The following is a 13,949-nucleotide window of genomic DNA, read 5'->3' as shown; positions in this document are numbered from 1 at the left end:
GATGGGCCATTACGCAAAGTAAAACTATTTCTCCATGATTATTCCTCCCTCCTCCCCCCCCACTCCCTCACATCTTCTTGTCAATTGCTGGAAATCGGCTATTTTCATTACCACTACAAACAGTTCTTTTTCTCTCCTGCTGATAATAGTTCACCTTAACTATCACTCTCCTTATAGTATGTATGGTAAACCCATTGTTTCATGTTCTGTGTGTGTGTGTGTGTGTGTGTGTGTGTGTATATATAGATATATATCTTACTACTGTATTTTCCACTACATGCATCTGATGACGTGGGCTGTAGCCCATGAAAGCTTATGCTCAAATAAATTTGTCAGTCTGTAAGGTGCCACATGTACTCCTGTTCTTTTTGCTAATACAGACACACGGCTGCTACTCTGAAAAAAGAAATTCTGTTTCATAATCTGACTGAAATCCTCAATGGTTGGTTCTTGGTCGACCCATCCTTCCTCTGCCTGTTCCTCCTGGCCAGCTACCACCATGCCAAGCTAACTACATTATTATAATATGTGTTATCACCAGACAGGTGCATAATTAATTGTCTTACTGGCAATTAGCTCAGCTGTGCTCAGGGCCAATCTTAGTTTTTTGGTAGACTAAACAAAACTAGATTTTAATAGCGTAGTTGAGATCAGAGATGAGAGAGTTTTCTAAAAGAGGATTTCATTTAGAAAAATGAAAACTTTAGGCTTTCACTTCAAAGGCAGTGTATGAACACAATTGTATCTTGTCCTTATTTACATTAGAGAGAAAAGTTACTATTAAGACACAAGCATAAACACGAGCCTAGCACTGTCTCATATGGGTAAAAACATAGGCAGCTAAACATCAGCAAGTGAGGGCTTTTTAAGCTGAAAGGGCATAGAAATGAGGCGTGAGGGGTTTTTTTCTGTGAAGGCCAAAAGGAGCCCAGAGCACACTTGCAACTTGGAGCCCCATGTGGCTTTTTGTTTTGAGTGCCTCTAGGGCTGGCACTGGCTTTGAGGAGCTTGAGGTCTATCAATAGACACATTTCAATTTCAGAAGCAAGCTCCATGGCACAGGAAAATTGTAGTGTAGAAAGCCAAACCATATTCATTTGATTAGGTTGCCATGGCTTGTCAAGCAGCATCACATGTAACTATCATTTGACTGTGGATGGCAGTACTTAGAAACAGGTTTGCAGTTCTGTTTCTAATTGAACAGTGGTTTTTTTTTCAACCATTTTTTCATGTGCGGACCCCTGACAAATTTTGAGTTGAGGTGTGGACTCCTTTGGAAATCTTAGACATAGTTTGCAGACCCGCAAGGATCCGTGGACCACAGGTTGAAAACAATAACCTTTTGCGGACCCTTTAGACATAGTCTGCAGCCCCCCAGGGAGGGAAACCACTGTAATAGAAAAACTAGGGCTATCAATTAATTGTAGTTAACTCATGTGATTAACTCAAAAAAATTAATCACAATTAAAAAAAATGGTGATTAATCGCACTTATAACAATAGAATACCAATTGAAATTTATTAAATATTTGTGGATGTTTTTCTACATTTTCAATATTGATTTCAAATACAACACAGAATACAAAGTGTACAGTGCTCAATTTATATTATGATTTTTATTACAAATATATGCACTATAAAAATGATAAACAATGGAAATGGTGCAATCTCTTTATCATGAAAGTGTAACTTACAAACGCAAATTTATTTATTTTTTTGGTTACATAACTGCACTCAAAAACAAAACAATATAAAACTTTAGAGCCTACAAGTCCTCTTAGTCCTACTTCTTATTCTGTCAATCAGTAAGACAAATATGTTTGTTTACATTGATGGGATATACTGCTGCCTACTTCTTATTTACAATGTCACCTGAAAGTGAGAACAGGCATTCGCATGGCACTGTTGTAGCTGGTGTTGCAAGGTGTGCTAAACATTCATATGCCCCTTCATGCTTCGGCCACCATTCCAGAGGATATGCTTCCATGATGATGATGTTGATTGATGATGGTTAAAAAAGTAATGCACAATTAGATTTGTGACTATACTCCTTGGAGAGATGTATGTCTCCTGCTCTGTTTACCCGCATTCTGCATATTCATGTTATACGCATCTCGGATAATGACCAGCAACATGTTCATTTAAGAACACTTTCACAGCAGATTTGACAAAACGCAAAGAAGGTACCAATGGAGATTCTAAGGATAGCTATAGTGCTGGACCAAGGTTTAAGATCTGAATGCCATTCCAAATCTGAGAGGGACGAGTGTGGCAACATGCTTTTAGATGTCTTAAAAGAGCAACAGTCTATGTGGAAACTACAGAACCAAATCACCAAAGAAAATCAACCTTCTGCTGGGGGATTTGACTCAGATGATGAAAAATGAACATGCGTCAGTCCATGCTGCTTTGGATCGTGTATCAAGCAGAACCCATCACCGCGAAGCATGTCCTCTGGAATGGTGATGAAGCATGAAGGGAATATGAATCTTAAGCATCTGGCACGTAAATAGCTTGTAAGCCAGCTACAATGGTGCATGGTGAATGTCTATTCTCACCTTCAGGTGACATTGTAAACAAGAAGCAGCGGATTATCTCCTGCAATTGTAACCAACTTTGTTTGTCTGAGTGATTGGCTGATCAAGAATGAACTGAGTGGACTTGTAGGCTCTAAAGTTTTCATTGTCATATTTTGAAACAATTCCATATTTGTAATTCAACTTTTCATGGAAGAGATTGCACTATCTTGTATGAGGTGAATGAGAAATACAATATTTTTGTTTTACGTACAAATATTGTATATGAAAGATAATATAAAGTGAAACTTTACAGTTTGTATCTGTGTTTGAACTGCAATTAATATATTGGAAATGTAGTAACATCCAAACTATTTAAAATAATGGTATTCTATTTTTAACAGCAATGATGAACCACAAGTATATTTTTTATCACTATTACATTTTTAATCACTTGACAGCCCTTACAAAACTTAGCCCCAATTCCACTGTAGAACATGAGATCCTCTACAGTACAGGAAGACAGACCTGGAGCATAGGATACATCTTTGCCATTGTCATAACAGATAGCTAAGGGTTAATGTCTCTTTCACCTGGAAAGGTTAAAACAACACCTGACAGAGGACCAATCAGGAACAAGATACTTTCAATCTCAAGGAGGGAAGCCTTTGTTGTGGTTTTTTGGTTTGGCTTTGTTCTCTCTGGGTCCTGGACAGGATAGAGGTGAAACCAGGTTTCTGCATCTCCTGCTACAGTCTCTATCTGTTCAGAATAGTGAGTAAAAAAAGGCGGTTATGAGTCTTTTTATTTGTGTTTTTCTTTATGTGCAAGTGTAGTTTGCTGGAAATATTTAATTGTATTTTTCCTGGATAAGGCTGTTTATCCATTTGGTTATAAGCTAATAGCCCTGCAATTTCATCTTGATTACAGAGACATTTTGTGTTTTTTCTTTCTTTTATTAAAAGTTTGCTTTTAGACCTTTGATTTTTTTTTCCTAGTTAAGGCTCAGGGATTGAGTCTGTATCCAGGAACTGGTGGGAGAAGGAAAGACGGGGGGAGGGGAATCTCTCTCTCTGTTTCTCTCTCTCTAGGGAGAGGGAGGGGAAGGGAATGAGTTTTTCCTTTATTGTGAGACTCAGGAATCTGGGAGTCTGGGGTCCAGGAGAGCGGGAGACGGAGCTAATCAGGGCTCCACCAAAGTCCTGATTGGTGGCAGCACTACAGGATCTAAGCTGGTAATTAAGCTTAGAGGATTCATGCTGTACCCAAATTTTGGACGCTAAGGTTCAGATTTGGAATTGTACCTATGACATGCTGGCAGCAGTGTGATAAAGTAGAATCCAAAGCCAGTAAATATGATTTCTCTTCTTTTTCGCTAGCAGCTTAGAAGCAGAGAGAAGGGTTTTTGTTTGTTTTTTTTAAACTGCAGCCAGAGAATTTTTTTCCTTGCTCCGTCTAGTTGTGCATAGAGATTGCCTCAGGCAAGGGCATTATTTAACAAGGGTCTTTTGTTAGACAATGAACTCCAGCTGTGAGTCAGCGACACCAGCAGAACATATTTGCATATCAAAGGGATTTTTTTGGTTTAATTACACGTGAAAGATAGATAGAATTAAAAAAAAAAAAAGGCACTGTTGCAGGCAACACCAAAGGCAGCAGAAGAACAGCAGTCAACGATAAACCCAGCGGGCACCCCAACACAAGAAAACAGAACCATGACTTCCAGGGCAAAGCTGGATGCAGAGGAACAAATAAAGACCAGACCAGAAAGCGATATATGGAAAAGAAACTACAAGAGATGGAGCTGAGAGAACAAGAAAGAGAGGCTGCCCACAGGAGAGAGCTGGAACTCCTGAGGGAGGCCCACCGGCAGGCCCTGGAATTAGAACAGGCCAACCAACAGAACACAGCCAATCCTAACAACACTTCACCAGTTGTTGTTCCACATCCCAAGAAATTTCCCACCTACAAGGCAGGTGATGACACTGAGGCCTTCTTAGAAAATTTTGAAAGAGCCTGCCTTAGGTACAGCATCCCTGAAGACCAGTACATGATAGAACTGAGGCCACAGCTCAGTGGACCCTTAGCCGAGGTGGCAGCTGAAATGCCTAAGGAGAAAATGAACGACTATAAACTTTTTCAAACCAAGGCCAGATACAGAATTGGGATAACACCTGAACATGCCCGTCGGCGGTTCAGAGCCCTAAAATGGAAACCAGATGTGTCATTCCCCCGACACACCTACCACATCGCAAAGAATTATGAAGCCTGGATATCGGGAACAAAGGTTAACAATATGGACGAGCTGCACCTCCTGATGCAAATGGAGCAGTTCTTAGATGGTTTTCCTGAGGAAATAGAAAGGTACATCCTAGATGGGAAACTCAAAACGGTAATCGAGGCGGGGGAGATTGGAGCCAAATGGATGGAAGTGGCAGAAAAGAAAAAAGCTACTGTCAAGGGGAACGAATACCCTAGGGGGCACACCGACAATAAACCCTACAACCGAGGGCAACCCAAGACCTACAACCCAAGGAAAGCCACAGACACCCTATTCTTCCACCTCACCAGTCTCCAGTAACTCACCTCGACCCAGTGACCAGTCAGCTGAAGATGCTTTAAGTGTAATGAACTGGGACATATAAAGGCCAACTGCCCAAAGAACCCAAACCAAGTGCAAGTCATTACACCACCATCACATCAAAGATCCACAGGCCCAGATGCCTCTCAAATACCCTTGGAGCAAAGGGAAAATTTGAGAGTGGGCAGAAAGAAGATTACTGCGTGGAGAGACACGGGGGCACAAGTGTCAGCTATCCACCAATCCTTCGTGGACCCCAAATTCATCAACTCAAAGGCCCCAGTGACCATTTACCCCTTCATGTCACAAGCTGTAGACTTGCCTACAGCTGAACTGCCTGTCCAGTACAAAGGCTGGTCAGGAATGTGGACTTTTGCAGTCTATGACAATTATTCCATCCTCATGGGGGAAGACTTGGCCAACCAGGTGAAGCGGGCCAAGAAAATGGGAATGGTTACACGCAGCCAAACCAGGCAAGCTTCCTGATCCATTTCCTGTTCCTGAGCCATCCACAGAGGGCGCCTCTGTGTTACAGAACCAAACAGAGGTATGGACCCGGATCTCCTGCTAACAATGAAACAGCCACAGCGCTCCAGTCCAGGCCCGAACTGGAAACGCAACCAGCACCCACATTGCAACCACCTCTTCAACCCCAACGCCAGAGGGGGCCAGCGAGCCTGAACTGGCAGAAGCAACAAACAACCCTACCCAAGAGGCTCAGCCAGAGCCTGAATACCACTGGTGCACCAGCGGAGAGCGGTTCACCAGCAACAGAGACAACCTCACCAACATCGCTTCCGGGGACCCCACGCCACCTCCCCCAGTACCCAGAGCCGCCTAAGATTCCCCAGCTACAACTAGTTCTAGACGAACCCTACAAAACCACACAAACCCCCATAGAACTAACACTCCCACACTAACGATCACACAACACTCCCAAACCTAAGATACACCAATCATACCCACAAAAACAACCCAAAACCCCTATCACTATATATACAGTCAGGAAGAGATGCCCGCTCTTTCAGAAGCTGGAATCTGGCAGGCGGCACGACGCACCCGCCCGCCTCTCGCTCTTCTAAACTGATCCCGGTTTGTTATTAGAACAGGACTTATTTATACAAAGAAATTTCGTTTCTGGTGAGACACCAGGAAGATGGCAGCCGCAAAAACAGTTGGTGGTTCCAACTAAGTACCAGGAGAAGCTCTTAAGCTTAGCCCATGATCATCTCAGTGTGAACAGAATCAAAGACAGGTTGGGGAAGTCCTTCCACTGGGAAGGGATGGGCAAGGACGTTGCCAAGTATGTCCGGTCTTGTGAGGTGCGCCAAAGAGTGGGAAAGCCCCAAGATCAGGTCAAGGCCCCTCTCCAGCCACTCCCCATAATTGAGATCCCATTTCAGCGAGTGCAAGATCAGATTTGCATCCAGTACTAAGGCATCCCCTGCATCCAGTACGAAGGCCATTTTGTAACCAACACCAGCCAAAGTTTATCCCTTGAAACAGCTGCAAATGATGAAAATGCAGACATAGCTGGAGCAAACTATATTTACATAAACACACCCATAGTCTCTTCCCCTCCAAGCTAGCTGTCACGGAAGCATTCATTCAGACCCTGCTTACACATAGGATCCATTGTGCCAGTGCATCCTTCAGAATGTTGCTCCATTGTGTCTTTTTTGACAGGGATCTGCGTATGGAAACTAAGATCCTGGTCTACAATGCAGTAGTCATCACCACTCTCCTTTATGAGCATGAGACATGGGTGACATACCAAAGCCATCCTAACCATCTGGAGTGGTACCAACAGTGCTGCCTTAGGAAGATTCTCTGTATCAGATAGGAAGACCATCGCACCAATGCCAGCATTCTCTCTGCAGCTAACATCACCAGTGTTGAGGTGAAGATTATGAAACATCAACTTTGCTGGGTTGGCCATTGTGTGTGGATGGCTGATACTCATCTTCCAAAGCAAGTCCTCTTTTCTCAACTTAGCCATGGTAAGAGGACCTGTAGGGGACAGAGGAAATGCTACAAGGACACCTGAAAGTATATCTTAAGAAGGGAGGCATTGACCCCACAAATTGAGAAGAGCTGACCGGCAATAGACTGCAATGTCATCACATCATACATCAAGCCTCAGCCCGGTTTGAAGAGGATTGCCTTGCTCAAGAGGCTGAGAAATGGCAGAGGAGGAAGGAAAGGGTACAGCATCCCGGCCAGCAGCTGTGATCTCTCCAAACAACCACCTGTCACATATGTGGAAAAACCTGTATAAAACAGATTGGACTCCTTAGCCATCTTAATTCTCATCATTGACTTTTCCCCTGGCAGACATCCTCATATCAAGGGATAGCTGACAATGATGAATGGAGAACTTAATTGTAACACAATAGGGATGAATTTGCATAAATGTGTTAACAGCCCTTTGGATCTCTATAATGCCTCTTATTAGTATTATTGTTATTGTTTGTATTGGCATAGCACCCAGGAGGCCTACTCATGGACCGGGACCCCATTTTGTGAGGTGCTAAACAAACAAAAAAACTGTCCCCAGGGTCTTCCTCTTTGAAAAATTGCCTCTGTCATTCTTGAATTTGGTCAAACTCCTTTCTTGTTGAGTCTGTATCATATCTAATTAATCTAATCCAACCCAATCTGACATTTGCTCTTATTCAATTTAAGGGTCTTTTCTTTGCCTCACTGCAGAACATTATGCAGTCTCTTACAGAACAGAATGCAAAATATAGTCCTAAAAAATGTAGCCATGATGCACTTTAGCATTGCCATGTAGGTTCATTTTGTGCCCTATTATATGCAACAAGCTTAGCTTTTGATTTTAGCATTGGCTGATCACTAATAATTTGATATACGCCTGCTGTAATTACACTGTGCCCCATCCTAGTTGTCTGGGACAAATTTTGTACTGTACCTTCTGAGAAGCACAGCGCAGAAAATGCACCCCAGAAAGAGAGGAAGCAAAACTAAGAATAATGATAATAAAAAAGCCTAGGGGACCAATAGGCTTGGAAGAAAAGGGTTACATCAGTAAGATGACCCAGAGTGTACTTGTTCTGGTTAATTCTGCACACAACACCATGTTTCTGCTTATTCTTTTTAATAGCACTGTGTGCAGAGTAAATTTGGAGTAACTAAAGCTGTGGAGCAGCTTTTCTCATCACACTGTGAACCCTGAAAAGACTTTTTTGTATGAACTAGCCAGTCACTGACTCAACCAGCTTTCTCATGCAGCCATGAGTTAGTGAGGCTTCAGGGGTGTACAGTAAACTGGTCTCAGTTGAGAGGGATGTTTTAGTATGGCAGCTAATCATGCACTTTAGGAGACGTGAAGCTTCTACAGAGGCTCATATAAATCTCAAAAAGTTTCCATTATTAATTATAAAAGGAAATAGCAATGCAGCTTCCAAAACCCCCAATGCTATTTACACGTTTAGTTTGTGCGCCAGCTAAAAACATTCCTGCTGGAAATTAAAACAAGACTACAGCCAATTCTTGAACCAAATCTTCCTTAGGCAGGGAGGAAATAGAAAAAGGGTTGTATTTTTTTCCAACTCAGAAATAAACCATCAGTTCTGGTATCTTTTCATGTCTAGCATGTATTTTATTGACCTTTTAATAAAGTACCCACCCTAAATATTCTATCTTCAGATTATTTTGGCACCATGTAACTTTGAAAGGAAACCTCAACTCTTCAACATATAGAGGAAATTTTCAATGTGTTTTTTTTTAAATGAAGAGGCTCATTAACTCTTGATACGCAGGCTAGGCTGTTTCCTTGGGCTTATGGCAAGCAGGGGTAAAAGTTACTTAAGGGACTTACTGATTCGCAGGGTGACTGGGGTCCTGAGCAAGATGGGGAGGCAGCTCTGGGCCCCCGGAAGGGTCAGGGCCTCTGGCGGAAGGTGCGGGGCTGAGAGCCAGACTTCCCCAGCCAGCCCTTCAGCGCTGCTGGGCCCATGCCACCAAGGGCTCTGACGGCAATTTAAAGGGCCCGGGGCTCCCAGTCACCACTGCCACTAGCACTACCTCAGGGCTCCCAGACACCACTACCGCTACCCGGGGATTCTGGCACCAATTTAAAGGGCCTGGAGCTCCTGGCCGCTGCCACCACCACTGTCGCAGCAGTGACCGGAGCCCTGGGACCTTTAAATCGCTGCCAGAGCCCTGGAGTTGAGGCAGGGGCCAGAAGCCCAGGGGCTCCCAAGGCAGTTTAAAGGGCCTAGGGCTCCAGCCACTGGCTTGGTAGCAGTAGTGGCATCCAGGAGCCCAAGCCCTTTAAATCACTACCAGAGCCCCATGGTAGCGGTAGTGGCGGCAGCAGCTGGGAGTCTTGGGGTTCTGTCGGTGATTTAAAGGGCCTGGGCCTCTTGCCAGTGCTCCTTTTGACCCCCCTCATCAGCGGGCCTATCAGTATGCTTGGCTGTGTACCAGTTCTTACCAGTATGCCATACTGGACTGGACCAGCTTACTTTCACCTCTGGTGGCAAGGGAATGTTATCATAGAGAGAAGGGCAAGTGTACTGTGCTGGGCAGAGGAGCTGGGAAAGGACAGCTGGGGTTGAGCCAATCCCAACCCATTTTCCTACAGCTTGAGGCCGCCCTCCCTACCCCTGCCTTATCGGAGAAAACTGCTCTCTGCTGCCAGTTTCAAAGGATGAGCCCTTATGATTCTAAAAATTGAAGAACTATTAAAAGGAAAACTTCTTGTTGTATCTGATGAAAAATTGTGTGGCCATCATTTCACTTCATAAGAATCTCTGTGCTTGTGTGTGTCTCTGAACACTTCCAAGTGAAACTTAGCCAAAACTACCAAATTTTGTCTGTTTTCTTGTTTGTAACCTATGAAAACCACTATAGTTAGTGAAGAACCAATACATTTAGCTCACAGGCTGGTAGCATGCATAGTTGGCTTCTTTAGACACTTTGGGAGATCTAGTGGACTTGGTATAATATGGAGTGTGATTTGCCGGGATGACAAATTCTTAGCTGGAGGAGGATGTCAGCAAGGTCTGAATGAGCTCCCCTCCCCCCCATCACCCCCCAACATCTAGTGATGAGCTAGATGCTTGGAACTTCAGGAACAGGTCTATTTGCATAAACACACCTACTCAGCCTAGGAATTTAGCAGAGGGAACTGCTTTGCCAAAATAATCAATTTTGACTGATTCTGGGTTACAAATCACCATACAATCCTCACTCCGAAAGCTAGAACCATGCTGGAGAGGACCCTAAATGATGACATCCACTGCCAGTATGGGAAAAACCTGAAGCGGAAGCCAGACCAGGACAAGGCATTCGAGGTGATGTGGAAGTGGGATGCCAGCAACCACTTCCTCCCCAGGGACAGCTTCACCCGATTTGCCAGGGCATGGCTCAACTGCATTCCACTGAATGGAGCTGTCAGCCAAGGGAATTGGGACAAGTGATGTAGTGTCAAAGTTAGAATCAGGACTCACAATTTGTCAGACCGCTCTGTTTTATTAGCGCAGCACTCCGCCAATAACACCCAGATAATGTGAGTGGCCATGCAAGACCCAAGCGGTCTTATTTATACAGATAAAAGAGTGGGAATTAGACAAAGGGACAAAGAAAGCAAAACAGTAAAATTCACCTGGGGCACAGCATGCATATCCTACTTCCTTACTAACTCTTATTGATCTAAGGCTAATACTTCACCAATTGCCCTTAAATGGTGCAATTGTTTTATGTTAATGTCTGTATTCCTGATGCCTGGATTGCAGCATTCCAACAATTTTGCTTAAAGGTACAGACAGCATTTCTTTAATCTTTTCTATTTTTACAATATAATTCATTCTGCTTTCACAGTAGAAAGTGTGGCTATGCCAACGAGACACTATCCCATGTCCTGTGTAGCTGCAAGCCCCATTCCAGAGCCTGGCAGCTGCAACACAATGCCATCCAAGATTATCTGATCAGAGCCATCCCGCCACCCATAGAGAAGGTTGCCATGAACTCCACCATCCCCGGAACCAACAGCCAACTGCGACCGGACATCGTCATTACCAACGAGGACCAGAAGAAGATCATCCAGGTAGACGTCATGGTGCCCTTTGAGAACAGGACCCTGGCCTTCCATGATGTCCAAACTCGAAAGGTGGAGAAATATGCCCCTCTGGCCAAAATCTTGAGAGCTAGGACTTACCAGGTTCAGACACACGCGCTGATCGTCGGAGCCTTGGGCACATGAGACCCCAGTAACGAGTGAGTGCCGAGAGAATGTGGAATTGGTCAGCACTATGCTAGGCTGATGCAGCAATTCATGGTGTCGGATGCTATCAGGTGGTCATAGAACACGTCACCAGACATCAACAGTACCAGGAGAGATGAGCTGGAGTGTCGATGAGAAGCGCAGTCAGAAAAGTAACTGAAATATTTTCCTCATGGATTGTATTTTCTAAATGGACAATCAACCTAATTCTCAATTACTGAGGGACAATCTTCACAGAGTGATATATTTTGCTTTCCACAACCAAATCTCTGCACAACTTTTTATGAATGATGTACCCGAATACTTGGATGCTAATATCTAAACTGTATTCTTAAATTTACTCACCTAAATTTGGGTTATTGTGATTATGTACTATATACAGGGCTGGCTCCAGGCATCAGTGTAGGAAGCAAGTGCTTGGGGTGGCCAGTTCAAAGGGGCGGCACTCCGTCCGGTATCAGGGCAGCATATCCGGGTCTTTGGCGGCAATTCGGCGGTGGGTCCTTCATTCCCTCTCTTCCTCTTTGAGCTGCTGCCAATTGCCGCCGAAGAGGAAGAGAGGGAGGACCTGCCACTGAACTGCTACCGAAGAAGCGGCGCAATTGAGCCGTCGCCGAAGTGCCGCCACTGGTTTGTTGTTTGTTTGTTTTTTTGCCGCTTGGGGCAGCAGAAAAGCTGAAGCCGGCCCTGACTATATCTATTAGATGACTTTTAAAAACAACTTTGTATTTGTGGATAATCTAAGCACTATACCCACATGTACAGACACTCTTTTCTTAACTTTTGTATTATACAATTTTTTAACATTAGCTTGAATGCAGAGGTAATGAAATGTTATTATCCTGATTGAGTAAAGGGCCCTGACTGAAGGGATGCCCTGTGATGCTGACAGACAGGGTGCCAGCTCATGTCAGAGCCCCAGGCCAATTCACTTGTGTATTAGTATACAGATCAAAGTGATTGTTAAATGTATAAGAGTGTATCTGGTGTGTAAACTTTATGAAAAAGTAGTGAGATAGTACTTGCATTGTTTTCACTTATCTGTATCCCATTAAAATGTAATAGCAAACATTCTCATTGTATATACCCCTGTAAGTAAATAACCCATCAAACGAGAAAGAAGCCTTGTGGAATGCAAATGAAGAACTTTAATAGAAAAGTGCTAATTTAAGAAAAAGGGGGGGGGGCATTGTGTGTGATGATCAGAGGTCAAAGACTCAAAATGCATTCCTAACTCTCTGTCATCAGAGGAAAAGCCCACATAGCTAATCACACTGTCAGCTTGTTTTCTGCCACAGGAAGCTATAAATATGGATTCAAGGCAAGACCCTTTGTCTCTGTACTGATCAGACTCTTACAGGAAAGGTACCAGATGCAAAGCCAAGATCCCCAGAGGCAGTCTGGGTACCCTGAAAAGACTTTTGGGAGACAAGCAGTTTATTACATCACGGCCACCATTTGGAATTACAAACTGTGACTCACCTGTGCATATATTTTACCTGCTTTAACCTCTCAATAACTCTCATTTCCTTTTCTTACCTAATAAACCTTTAGTTAGTGTACTATAGAATTGGCTACCAGCATTGTCTTTGATGTAAGATCTAGAGTACCAGTTGATCTGGGGTAAGTGACTGGTCTCTTGGGACTGGGAGCAATCTGATGTGTTGTGGTATTTGTCACTGTGGTGGGGTGGCTGCCCCACACAGGGAGAAGAAAGGGTTGAAAGCAGCACCAGAGAGACTACACAGAACCCACTAATCAGGAAAGGGCTTACTGAGCCCACCAATAGGGGGAAGGCTTGCTGGAGCAGCCAATCAGGGCTGGCAAGGGCCATATATAAAGTGCTGCTCGTCAGAACAGAGAGGAGTTTCTCCCTGGAAGGCAAGGAAGGAGGACTGGCTGCCTGAAGAAGTGCTATAACTAGAGTAGTGCTGGCTAGGGGCAGTAGAGTATGAGGGTGAGCTACTAGCTGACCACTGCCAGGTGGGGCCTTGCTACAAAGGCTGAGAAGGTGCTAGGGCTATGGAGGAGGGCAGTAGGTGGCTGCTGGCTATAGGGTCCCTGGGTCAGGACCCAGAGTATTGGGTGGGCCTTAGTTCCCTGTCCTTGGCACCCCATTTGCCAATGAGGAGAGTGGCTGGTATCCAGACTGCAGTTTACCCTTGAGGCAAGGGGCTGGACCTTGGACTGCAGTTGGCCACTGCCTCTCCACCCCCTGGAAGGGTGGGGAGAAAGCAGAGTGGGGCACAGCTGGAAGGCTATGCCCAGAAGAGGATGCTGTGGTCTGGGAGACAATAGCCCACCGAGTGGAGACACAGCATTGATGGCAGGTGTGATACCACCAGCTGAAGGTGGACTGAAAGGGCTCAGAGCTAATTCCCAGGATGGCCTACAGGAGTGCTGCAGTGGTGAGTCATGTCCTGTTACAGTCACCTTTTATCACACAGTCCAGTTTGCTTGGATGATAAGATAAATTGGAGCATCTGTGACTCCATGGTGAAACTGTTACAGTGATCCAGGAGTTCACATTTGTGACTGGCTTGGTGAAATATTATAGAACACACACATGAGTTTGGGTGTCTGCACTGTTCTGACAGTCTGCC

At 44.4% G+C, this 13,949-nt stretch overlaps 1 protein-coding gene across 1 annotated transcript in view; it reads right to left on the bottom strand.

The window, feature by feature from the left end:
* The window catches only part of CCN6 (cellular communication network factor 6), a 30,611-nt gene extending 19,186 nt beyond the window's left edge, over window positions 1-11,425 (bottom strand). Inside the window, exon 1 of the mRNA XM_075063886.1 lies at window positions 11,281-11,425. Within this exon, the coding sequence (XP_074919987.1) occupies window positions 11,281-11,323 (43 nt within the window). The 5' untranslated portion in view covers window positions 11,324-11,425. The remainder of the gene's footprint in view (window positions 1-11,280) is intronic.
* Window positions 11,426-13,949: the final 2,524 nt, after the last annotated feature.

Source organism: Chelonoidis abingdonii, chromosome 3, assembly GCF_003597395.2.
Source record: "Chelonoidis abingdonii isolate Lonesome George chromosome 3, CheloAbing_2.0, whole genome shotgun sequence".
Classification (NCBI taxonomy): domain Eukaryota; kingdom Metazoa; phylum Chordata; order Testudines; family Testudinidae; genus Chelonoidis; species Chelonoidis abingdonii.
This window is presented reverse-complemented; position numbering and strand designations above follow the sequence as displayed.